This window comes from Cuculus canorus, chromosome Z (genome assembly GCF_017976375.1).
Source record: "Cuculus canorus isolate bCucCan1 chromosome Z, bCucCan1.pri, whole genome shotgun sequence".
Taxonomy (NCBI): Eukaryota; Metazoa; Chordata; class Aves; order Cuculiformes; family Cuculidae; genus Cuculus; species Cuculus canorus.
Genome location: NC_071441.1, coordinates 65,498,217 through 65,511,167, shown reverse-complemented (window position 1 = coordinate 65,511,167; position 12,951 = coordinate 65,498,217). Strand labels below are relative to the sequence as shown.

General features: G+C 40.9%; 1 protein-coding gene across 1 annotated transcript; it reads right to left on the bottom strand.

Annotated features, from left to right (window-relative positions):
• Positions 1-526: 526 nt before the first annotated feature.
• On the bottom strand, positions 527-10,532 carry CAPSL (calcyphosine like). Its single transcript, XM_009566103.2, has 5 exons — positions 9,529-10,532; positions 6,165-6,301; positions 5,120-5,297; positions 3,855-4,064; positions 527-1,767 (listed from the first exon to the last, which is right to left on the bottom strand). Exons 2-5 carry the CDS (start codon positions 6,299-6,301, stop codon positions 1,666-1,668), a joined length of 627 nt encoding a protein of 208 aa, XP_009564398.1. The 5' UTR covers positions 9,529-10,532; the 3' UTR covers positions 527-1,665.
• Between the last annotated feature and the right edge of the window lie 2,419 nt (positions 10,533-12,951).

Genomic DNA, 12,951 nt, shown 5'->3' with positions numbered 1-12,951 from the left:
CACCCCCTGTTTCCATATGAGGTACTTCAGTAGCATCACAGTAAGTAAAGGCTCCTCTTATGACCAGAGGCAATCATAAAGAGACGTTTTCCACCAATTTCCAGTGCCAGTATGCAACTTTCTGGAGGCTTACTGGTCAAAGAAAATAATTGAGCTTGTGTAGCTTTTACTAAGGAACTGCCAGTAGCTATTTCTTATACAGAGATCACGGCTGGACAAAACAAAAGTGGAGTTTGCACATGACCAGAGCAGCAAGCACTGAGGATTTCAGTGTATGATCACCTAGCAGTCCAGCCTACATAAGAGCTGAAACTTCATCACTCAAGCTCTTTTCAAAGTCCAGTTCATAAGCCTGAACTGCTTTTAGCTGGCTGCCAACCTGAGATGGAAAAAATGCTGCCTGTACAAATCATTTGTTCTCTGCTATGGCAGCAAGTCAGTCTGGGAGAGCAGCAGGGTGATGCAAGAAGAGCAAAAAGAATAGGACAAAAGAAAAAGAAATCAAGGCAGGAATAACTAGACAACATCCTCCTCCACTTCTTCCCTTTTTATTTTTTTTCTTTTTATTGTTTGTTGGTTTGTTGGGTTTTTTTTACAGTTTCCGTTGTACATCATTTCCCCACTCTTGGGAAAGGACAGAAGATCTCAGAATTGAGACAGTCTCGTCGGTGTGACCAGAAAGGCAGCTTCTCATCCTTTTTTCAGTACTAGAAGCAGAAGATTACAAGTCCTTGAGTTCTCAGAAAGTTCCCTTAAGTCATAGTATGGACATAAATCAGTGTAAATACAGAAAGCAATAAACAACTTTTGGTGTAGGTGTGTATAGTCAACAGCTACTGGACTAATAAATGTTCCAAGAAAAGTAAGAAGACAGTGTAACACACAAAAGCCCTCTAAAGAAAAATATTAGTGAGATAATCCCACAGTACAGAAAGAATGAAATCAAAGGTGGGAGAAAATCTATTAAGAAGGTCCACAGAGGTTTGAAAAAAGGCATACACAGGGAAGGTGCCTGTAAGGAGAGGGGGAGACAGGGTAAATAGTCTCTCACATTTATTATGGTCTGTGTCTCCCATTCCTGATTTGTTTCTTCCTCCATCCTCATGGCAGTGGGAACTCACATGTTCCCAGCAGCACGCTGAGCAGTTGTCTATCCCAGAAGTGAGACCTGAGAAGTCAAAGGATGCAGCAGTGATACAGGTGAGAGGGCTGTGAGACCCCCCTGGGACAGGCTTCCTCACATTTATAACAGTCTTCCCCAGACCATCACCCTTCCAGAATGTTTCTGCTTCCTCCTCTTGCATCCTCTGTCAAACACAGGTGTATCTAACCCCGGAGGAGGAGATATGTTCAGGAGCCACAGGGACCCACTCTGGATGTCTGAGCAGAAAGGAGCGCCGTGTCTCAGAAAAGAAAAGACATGTTCAGAGTTCCAAGAAGAAAAGGGATGGGTCTGTGGAGGGGCTGGATGCCAGATCTACTCTCCAATTATGCTCCAGTCCCCTGAGGCAGAGCCTACTGAAGCATCTGGGAATTATTTCTGCAGATTGACTGTAATTGACACAGTTACTGGAAGTTGTTTTTACATGCGTCTCGTTGTGCATACACTTAATCATGGGGTCCTACAGAAGATGGAAGTAAAGTCTTGCTACTTTAATCATATGATCAGAGTTTCCAAGCATTCTTCATCATGATGATAAAATAGACATCTGTGTCTATTGAAGCGCTGACCCCTGCATAGTAGTTCATGAACTCTTCTGTTGTGACCTGAGACAGAAGGATTTAAAATAGGAAAATGAACTTCTATTTTTTTTAATGTTACAAGTCAAAACCACACATTGAGGAGAAAAGCTAAGTGAAACTTAACCTCTGCTGTTTCATGTTGTTACTACTGAAGAGGAATCCAACAAGAACAACGAGGACACCAAAAGTTTGTGTAAGTTCACTTCTTTACTAGAAATAAGAGCACTTGCCCTTCAGGAACACTTAGATAGAAATGAAACATGCAGAGTTAAACTAACCTTACCAGGAACTGAACTTCAAATCAGTGCTATTCAAGAAAACAGATGTTTTAATGCATTTTTTTCCAGGTATGCTATAATCTGGTTCTTTGAATTATCATTAATAAAAGTGGATGATATTTCTGGTGTGACCCAGAGACAGCTAGAAGCTTTATATCCACTTTGTAAGCCACTAGAGATGCTTTAAAAAGGTCTCAAAGAAGCAGGCATTTTTTCAAATACCTAAGAGTTCTGAAGATCTTCCACGGTATTTTGAGGGGGAATTGGTTTAAAAAATACCATTAAAAAAAGAAAAATCAGATCACCAGATGGAAGCAGTACAAACCTAATGTGATGCCTCTTGAACAATTTAGGTCATTCTTTGAATAAAATATCACATAGAAAAATATTTGCTCCTACTGAGGTTTGCATTTGAGACCTAAGTAAAATGCGCACCCAGCAAGATCACAGTGAAGAGGGCTTTCTAGCAGATGCTCAGTCTTCAGGCATTTGTGCTATAAAAACTTCAGGTGTTCAGCTCATACCAATGTCAATAGTAATCTCTGATTCAGGCACAAGAAAGTCACAGTCATTTCTCAGAAGAAACTGCACTGATTTGGCTAATGTAAGGATGGCTGAACAAGAGGTGAGTGCTCAAAGTAACTTTTTTGCAAGCTCAAACACCACAGCATTTATGAGGCGAAAGGCAACGAACTTGTCAAGGATCATTTTGAGGACATTGTAATGTCTTTGTGTCTGACAGCACAATAAGCAGGAACATATTGCTTAAGATGCTGCTGCAGAGAAGAAACAGCACAACTCATATGATGAGTACCTCTGAGGATGACACAAAATAAAAATGGATGACATTCAGCTCTACCACGTGCAAAGTCATGCCCATCACTTCCCTACAAATCCAGAGCCTCCCTGCTGGAAATAAAGCAAGTGGAGGACTTGAGTGTAGTAGCCAGCCATTAGATGCATAGTGGTCACCAGTGTCATGATGCAATCTCAGAAGTGCACATTGTACAAAGTGCTGATGAAACTTTATCTAGTTTGTTATCATGAACTGTTTGGACTGAGAATGTCTCCATGTGAGCTGTTGAGGTCCACTGTTGCTCTGAGTTGGCCAGATGTGTAAATTCAGACCAAAAAACTCTGCAGACAGATAAAGAGGGGAAATGAAATATGCCTGGATTGGAGAGAGTTAGGAAGAAGATGAATGAGCAGTCTGTCACAGAGGATGCCCTGGCTTTGCACCTGCATCAGAGAGTTGCAGCAGAGGACTAGAAGGCCTTCCAGCCCTTCACAGCCCCCTTCTCTCTAACTCTCCCCAAGCCTACCCTCCCTTCAGGTTGCTGTGGATGTATCTGTCTGTATGAGGACTGATTTCAAAGTCAAGAGTTTCAGTAATTACATACAGCAGAGAAACACTAGCTGTAAAGTATTTTACATATTAGGGAACGTGGTTTTGAACTGGGTCATGGCATTTATTCTTCTAAGGAGGGAAAAATCCTCCAGGTTAAGTGCTTGAAAACAAGCAGTCATGTGGGTTAGAGGATATACTTAAAATAGTCTTTGAAAGTGAAGCATTAAGGCTACATGCCTGTACACACAATCTCAAGTCTACCTTTGAACCTCCTGAAGAGGCCCTTTGCCTCTGAATACATAAGCAAGCTGCACTGACAGTTCCATGCAGAGGTCATGTATGGGAGAAAGCATCTATTTGACTTTCCTCCATAGATGTGATTCAAATGTATGTTTGGTATTGTGATTACCCTCACATTTAATAATCTAAGTCAAATTCTAAGTCAGATGGTGATTCTATGGCTTGACATTAGGTGTTTCACTTACCTTCCCATCTTTGTCATAAGGTGAATCAAAATTATCCAGAAAGGCCCTAAAAACTTGATCTTCTGTCCAATCTCCATTTTGGTATTTGGGGTGATGCTTTGCATTGTACACCCCCCGTAAGTCTTCAATTGTTATGACACCATCTCCAGTCTTATCTAACTTCTTGAATGCCTGCATGACAATCTCTTTTCTTGCTTTTGACATGGGAGGCTGTAATGAAATATTGACATTCATTTTATTTCTGCCAACTACTTGCCTAGTTCCAAATTCAAGTAATTGCTGTTGGTAATAGTAAACCTAGGCACATGAAACAAGAATTTGTTGGTAGGCTACACTGTCTATGAGCAAGCAAGGACAACATATCACCAAAAAGCAGTGTAATAGAGACTATTTAATGTCTAGCAATACAATACTAAATGGACAATAAGAAAGAAAATGCTACCTAGAACATTCTTCTACTCTATTTGTTTCTAATATACTTAACAAGAAACTACAAATTATTCTAAGCACTAACTGTTTTATTTCTTAATTGTTTAGGCTTCTGGAGAGCAAAGAGGCTCCAACCAAAACCAGTCACACTGTGTTTGACTAGAGAATGCCTTGACTGGGCTAGATCATGCTATAAAGAGAAGTATCATAAAATGATGGACAAATAAGTGAGATTAAGGGACTGAACCACATAGGTACCTGGATTGCATATAGGAACTAGGTATCTAAATCAAGGCAGTACTTTGTAAACAAACAAACAAACAAAAACAACAAAAAAAACCAAACCCAACCATTTATGTGCAACTATTCTATTCTAATCTGGTATGCTCTGTTAAGTTCTGCTCTATTCTATTCTATTCTATTCTATTCTATTCTATTCTATTCTATTCTATTCTATTCTATTCTATTCCTCTCTACTCCATTCTATTCTATTGTATTCCATTCCAATCTACTCTATTCTATTCTATTCTATTCTATTCTATTCTATTCTATTCTATTCATGAGAAGTCTTATGCCTTACCAAAAATTTGCAGAGACATATTGGAGTTTGGAATTTCTCATCCACAGAGGTGTTATTTAGGGTAATTTTCCCCTTTAGCATATTTAGATGGAAAAGGAATATCTTAACTTCTCAAGAGTTACCAACTTATTAAATACAGCTGTAGATTCTGCTGGTTACTAAGGTGGACAAGGGCTATGTTTCATGTTCAGCTAATGACAAATCAAGGGGTTTTTTTTCAAGTTAATGCAGTAATAACACAAATTCCAATACTCACTCTCAGTGTAACAAGAAATTCATCAAAATCAATTGTTCCACTGCCATCTTTATCAAATATCTGGAAAATCTCTTGTGCTTCTTCCTTATCTATCATCATAGCATAATCATTCAAACCCTTCATAAACTCTTTGAAATCAAGGGTCCTGCTGTTGTCGTCATCCATAATCCGAAATACTCTGTGGAAAATATGCAATTTCGGAGAATGCAAAGGAAAACTTGGGATACTGCTGCAGCAATTTAGCACAGTGCTGGAACACGGAGACACCTTACTGAGATAACATTTCCCCCTTGTACACTCTTCTGAGGAAAAAAAATCAATAATTAGAAATCCTAACAAATAAAAATCCCATAGAAAAAAAAACCCACCCCCCATGCCTATTGACAGCAGAGGTGAATTCCTTTAATTGAATACCTGAATATTACACAGCAGAAGTGAAATAAGGCAATGTCTGCCTTCACTGAAGGAATCTTCCTATTCATTATATATTGAGCTGCCTAAAAGTTGGGCACATAAATGAAGTTTCAGCTGGTCGTCTGGTTTCCCTCCGTGGTTAATGGAGTCCAAAAGGGGTGTCAGGGCATGCTACAGCTCCCATTTCCTAGCAGTGGAGTGATCATACTCGGGGTGACTGCAGAAGAAGTCTTGGTGTGTTCCATAATCTAGACAGCCAACAGACCATTATACATGGTGAATCATACCCCAAGGGAAAACAGGCACAAAATTCTCAATATTGAGATACTGAGATTAATTATAGAAAATACCAAAGAGAGAAAGATATTTTATGTTCCCCTACTTCCCTGGCAAAAGTTGTCCTGAGTCTCAAGGAAGCACGTTCCTTTGAGAGATCCCTGCTCCCCAGTCCTTTAACAGGCAAGCAGGTCAGTCCCACCTCCCAAAACACAGGATACCCAAGCCCAGCCTCTGTGCATTATTGTATTTATATTGGAAATGGAAAACTCAACTTTTGCTCCAAGCTTAGTCCACCAGTGTCTTGGAGCTAAAACTATTAGGCTGCATAATGGATCTGATGACTTAGACTTACCTGCCAAGTCCTTTGATGCCTGCAGATCCCCTGGCTAAGCACTGCAGGCGAAGTCTTTCTACTGGGTCGGTGGTTTTGGACAGTTTTTTTTTGGCCTGGATTGCCATCTCTCGGTCATGCCTTGCTGTGCCAGGCATCTAGAAGATTCACATACACAAGACTGAGTGCCGAAACCTATCTTAGTATATGGAGCATCCCAAAACCCTTACTTGGACGGTGCTGGAAACTCTGTCATGAGGACTCATTTTGACCCTCTATTTCCTTCTCGTTTTATACTTTTCTTAGAAGGGGAAATTGCCAATATAGGCCACAAACCATGAAAGGAGATCTCAGAAAACTACTGTGTGATTAAGCCAGATGCAAATATGAAAGCGTGGGTGAGAATTTGCTGCCTACAGTGTATAAACACAGCGAAACTGGATGGAGGTAGCCAAAATACTGCTACTTCCACATCCCTAGGAGTTTGACTGAACCTCCACAGCCTGCCCAGGCTGGCAGTTAGCGTTTACCCACAGGCAGAGTTGTGACAGCAAAAATTTTCCAGGGCTGGGGAGATGAAGAAGACAGTGAGCCCTGTGAGGCACTGCCAGTCTTGTCATGGCATGTGCAGCAGTGTAAATTGAAATGGTCAGAGAAAACTTCTGAGGAATGTGGAATTAAGCTGTTTCATCTTAACTACTCCACTTCTGTCTACATTGCATTGGCTATGGCAGCTGGTAATGTCATGTTTATTGGCTTTTGCAGCCTCTCTAGAAAACACCAGCTGGGCTTGAAGAAAGAGAAAAATAAAAAGTTTTTTTCGCCCCCAGATGTTTTCAGTGCAAGCTTATTGCAGAGGTCTTGTGTGGTATAAAAGAGACCACTTGAGCCAGAATGAAAAGTTCTTCTGGGAACTCATTAACAGGTGGCCAGAAAGACCTTACATCTGAGAAACATCAGCAGTCCAAAATGTTCACTGCAAATAATGACCTCTCCTTAAAGGGAGATGTTTGGCTGGCAAGAATACAAAATATAGTGACGTTACATAAAGACTGTGCAAACTATGTTTACATTATATAATTATGTACTGGATATAATATATACGTAATGCCCATGTATCTACATAGAGAGCGCATAACATATGCATGTATGCGCTAGTATGCCTCTAGACTATGTTATGTGTTTATATAGATGTGTAAATACTGAGACCAGTGATGACATAATTCATCTCCACTTTATGCTGCAAAAATCTACACAAACATGCACAGCACAAGGACTGTAGTAGGTCTTTGCCTCAGATTCAGTGACAGCATTTTCAGTATAATGCAGTGCACATCAAATAATCATTGCAGTAAGATTCATGAATTGAGGCTGAGGAGGGATCACCTGATGTGATATCTATTATGATCTCCTATGCTTCTGCAAAAGCCACTGAAACTAGTCAGTCCTCAGTTGTCTCTGTAGTAACTACACAGTTTGCTTCTACACCTACACACATTTCTAGCTGAGAATTTACCACCTTTAGGCTAGGTTGTCCTAGTATTGAATAATTTATTTTAAATATGTTCTTTTTTCTAATCCGAATTTCCCCTTTCATTAAATGCCGTTTCATTGTCTTTTACTAGATTGAAAAGCTACCTATTAAAAATTTGTGTGGGTGTAAACACTTGAAAGTCCCTTTTAAACCCTCTTTGTCTAATTAATTGGGCAGAGTTTATAACTCTTGAAACAAAATGAGTTTCTGTACCTTAGATAATTCTGCCTTGTTCCTGAACTTTTCCAATTTATTCCAGCATTCCTTTTGAAGTGGGATAGAGCACCCTAATAATCTCACTAATGCTATAGGCAGTGGTATTCCCAGGTTTTCCCTGTATATCATGGTCAAAACCACTAACAGTATTTCTGCTGCTCTCCGCAAATCTCCATTTTGTATAATGTTCAACAACAAAATCACCAACACCACGTTATTATCTAAAACTCAGCAACTGAAGTTTGTTTGTGAAGTAATTGCTCTTACACATTACAATAAAGCCTCCTAAACACGACTTGGCTTCCTGTGTCACTCAGCAGCATGTGCTTGAGAACCCTTCCTATACATTCAATAAATATGGAAAACCAGTTAGATACAAACCCGACTACAGGTAAACCTGGTTTCATAGTATCAAGTTTACCACTTCCCTACTGCTGTTTGGCTGCTGGTTTAGAAATAAATCCTAGGCTGCTAGAAGATTATCTGCACTGTGAGAAAACAGATTACAAATCATAGCAAGGAAGGAGGAATCACAGTGACTCACATGATGTCTCCTCTCCTTCCATTTTGCATCTGCCCCTTTTTGGATAATGTGAAGTAATCAGAAATAGAGTCAGGATTTGCTGAATATAGCAGTTGTTTGTATACCTTACAAATGTGTTATGTATTAATAACCACTAATAAAACAAGAAAAAGTTATAAACATATTTTTGCACTTTTAATTTGTATACCTCTTCCAGATCATCAGATATCTCCCACGGTGAAATGAAAATGGGACTGGTTAATTTAATTCTGAACACTAGAGAGTTTTGGCTTGTGTAACAGCAAAATTACAGCAATTACAACACCTTCTCCCCATTGTTTGTTTCTATGGGCAATGTTGTGTTGTGCAGGCTGAACAGAAACAATTGCTTTCCTTCTATATAAATACAAAAGCTGAAAGATTGGGTTAGGTTTTTCCAGAAGAACTTAAGGGAACCAGTTCCTTATACGTTCCTCTAAGCCCAAGGCTTAAATTTGGAAAAAGTCAGATTCCATCTAAGCCGTGTTCCTGCTCAGCACCATTCATTCATATGTTATCCTTCAGCTGAGCCTCATGTGAAAATCCTGGAAAACACCGCAGTGTGCCAGGTAGAAACCCACACTACCTTCTGCGTTACCACAGGCTTCTGAAAGCCGCTGCCCTGACCAAATGTGTGAGTTGCATACCAGCAGCTTGGGAATAGACTAAAAGGCCTAGACCAACTGCACACGTTTGGGTTTTTTCCTTATAATTTCATTAAATAATTAAACACATGAAAACTGCATGAGTATTTGCCAACCTTCTAAGCACATCCCTGAAAATCTGGCTTCCTAGCCTCACTGACCCCTCATAGCAGTCTGCAGCCTCCCCTCTGCCACTCCACCATCCCCAGCATCATCTGGCCCCCATCTTCTGGCAGGGGGGGCATTACTGCTGTTCTTCTTTACACACACACACACACACACACACACATATATATATATATCATATATATTTTTGTGGGGCAAAAAATATATATGATTATATATGCATATAAAAATCTTGGCTGAGCCACAAGCGCAATGGTCAGAGAAGCTCACTTTAACTAGCAAACGAGAGAGTAAATCCTTTACCTGCAATGCTATCCTGCACCTGGGGTTTCCACCCAGGACTTGTGAGGTGTTGGGGGGCTGGGACAGCGTTGTGCCCCACCTGCCTTCTCGCTCCCAGGCTCTCGCTGTATTCAGGCAACAAGTGGAAGGGATGCAAGGCCGCAGGCTCACTGCAGAGCTTCCTTGTCCATCTCGTTTTACTTGTTTACACACCCGACTGCCTTCCCCCCAGCCCCCCCGCCTTTTTGGGGAGGCCTGGAGTTTACCAGCTGGTCTCCAAGGTGACACTGGTGGCTGTGGCTGGCCCAATCTGCAGTTGCTGCGCTTCCCTGGGCGATTGCTGCTGTGTTGCAAGAGCCCTTTTATTTAACCTTGTTTTACATCAATACCTTCATTCTCCTCTCTGCCTACACAAGCTGTGGGAGGGAGAGTGGAAGACACCTTGTGCTGCCCCTCCTCAAGATTCCCAGGTGATGCTTGCAGGAGGGTGCAGTATCGCTGTGCCACATCTGCGCATGGCTGTTCCGATAACATGTTTCTCTGCTCCATAGCTGTCAAGGTTTAAAAAAGTTGCTGGTTCGATTCTTTACTCAAAACACAACAGGAGAAAATAAGAAAAAGCCTGTTGATTGTGTATCACAAACCCCAAGCTGTCGGTATACTTTTTCCTGCTGATAACTGACATTTTGAAGTCTTGCTGGTGGTTAGAACCTCTGGGGAGACGCAGAGGTTGTGTTCATTTGCAGCAAGAAGAAAACAGAAAAGGTTAAATGCCATAGAATGAAGAAAAAATGTTCTCTGTATAGACAGCTATTAACATCTCTGCCTACAGAAGGTCACAAACATAACCACTGGCATAGTGTAACACTTGGAGAAGGAATATATTGATAGACTCCTTAGGGGTAAAAAAATAGCCTGTGTTATGCTCTCTGGCCCTCTCCCGCAGTAGCGAGCTGAACACACAGGATCGGAGCTGATGGCAACAGAAGCTCACAGAAGTCAGCACGAGAATGTGTAGGAAATACGGAGAGACCCTGGTTCTTCCTGTGGATAAAACACCAAGCAAGAATAAATAAATGTATCTTTTTCTGACAGGAGCAGAAATTTTTTTTAGGCAATTACTAGAGTAAAAACATTTGCATCCTGGTGAGCTGTTTATCTTTCATCCACAGGTACTTCCTAGTACTAAACCGTAGCTCACGCAAGACTCATCTATGCTTTACATCTCCCATCTGGCAACTGATTGTACATTAATGCCCAAGCAGGAAACAATGCTTGTTTAATCATTCAGTGATTCACAAATATTGACCTTGTGACAATGTAACATCCCCCTGTCTGCTCTCTTTGTTTTGTGAATTGATCTCCAGAGGCCTCCTGGGAGCACAGGAGAGATAAGGGGCTGGGAACTTGACCTGGGCTGAGGATGCAGGAGGAGCAGCCCCTGCTGTCTGCCAGAACACACTGCAAAGACAAAGTGGAGAGATTGGAGAATGGAAAAATAATTTTCAGTGAACAATAACTTGGTTCTTGAGATTCAACATCCCACCTGAGTAAAGCAATTATCCAGATGAAGAATTTGCACTGTCTTTCAGAGGGGTTCGTGCAGGTTGGAATAGTGAGGAGAGGCTCTTGAAAGAAAAAGAATAGGTTAATTTAATATCCGGATACTCAGCTGTGTTCTGCTGCCTTTCCTGCCTTCTGCCAGTGAGCCCAGACTTGGGTCAGTGTGCACGCACACGTGCAGAGGGATGTTTGGTCTACCTTCAACACACTTCTCTGAAAACTGGACTATGCCATGCCTGAGCTTGTTAATAAGTTATGAATCTGGACAATTATTAAAGTTCTTTCAGGTGTCTCGGATGTTTCAGGTGTCATATGTTGCATCAGTCTGTGATTAAGCTTATTTGATTGTACCTCTCTGTTACTGTGCACAAAGCTGTAAGCAGACCTCAGTCAATTCAACCTTTATCAAAGGGAGATAGAGATTCCATAAGAAGTCTAGGATTTTTCCTCCCAGTTTGCTAGGTAGCTCTGAATACTTGTGTGTTTGATTTTAGTTTTGTGAACTGCCTAAACTGTGTTCAGTTTGTCGTTCAGCACTGGACTAAATCTGCTAGAAAGAAATCATATGAGACCTAACATGATCTATAAACTCATTGCAGAGATTGAGATCTTGTCAATGTCATTTTCCAAAAATTCAGATTTCTTGTTGGATTTAGGCAGCAGGGGAGGTATAAGAAATGCACAGTGTCTCAAAGAAAGAGAGAAGCTACTGGGTATTTTGCCATGTTTTACATATACTGTTTCTTAATGGGCTACCTGTGACCACCACTGGGAAGTTCTTCAGCAGTGAGAAGTACAGATATGAATACATCTGCTTACAGTTGGTAGGGAATCCAGCATGGTGTTTTATTTGTGATACAACTAAATTAGCAGGTTAAAAATAGTTTAAAAAAAGAGATCATCCCGTTCTAACCTCCTTTCGGTGGTCAAGGACAGCTTTCACTGGATCAGGCTGCTCCAAGACTCATCCAACCTGGCCTTGAACACCTCCAGGTATGGGGCATCCGCAGCTTGTCTGGAAAACCTATTCCAATGCCTCACCATCCTCATCATGAAGAATTTATTCCTAATGTCTCACCTAAATTTTCCCCCTTCCAATTTAAAGCCATTCCCCCTCATCTTATTGCTACATGCCCTTCAATAAAGTCCCTCCCTATCTTTTTTGTACACCCTCTTCAGGTACTAGAAGGTCACTTTATAGCAGCCTTATGGCCTTATAGACCTTATGGTCTCCCTGGAGCTTCTTTCTCTTCTCCAGGCTGAACAACCCCAACTCTCCCAGCCCATGCTCACAGCAGAGATGCTCCAGCTCTCTTATCACCTTTGTAGCCATTCCAATAGTTCCATATCTTTCTTATGTTGGCGATTCCAGAGCTGGACACTGTACTTTAGGTGGGGTCTCATGAGAGCAGACTATCAGGACATTATACACCAAGGACAACTAATGTTACACAATAAACCTTTGGGAGTTTTCCTGCCATTAAAATTGAGAAAGTTTCACATAACCAAAGAAGAAATGGCCATGATAAGTAATATTGTCAAGAGAAAAGCACTTACATTTAAAACAAATTGAACTCCCAATCAAAATAAATTGCTTCTATATCAAAAAACTCTTGTGTCCCTGTGTTGCTTGTAGTGATCCAGATGAAACTGTACTCATGATAGTTCTCCAGAGCTGAGACCAGCTGGTGTATGCAGACTATGTCCATGCTACTGAACTCCTCCCTGCCTGCTGAGGATGGTCCCCGGACCCACTTGGAGCATTCCAGAAAAGAGGGTAGTTATTTTGAAGTACTTTTTTTCTTGCAAATCCACTAAAATCTGGTTTTGTTTGGAGAATGAAAAATGAAAACACTAGATACTTCAGCTTTTTAAGAAGTT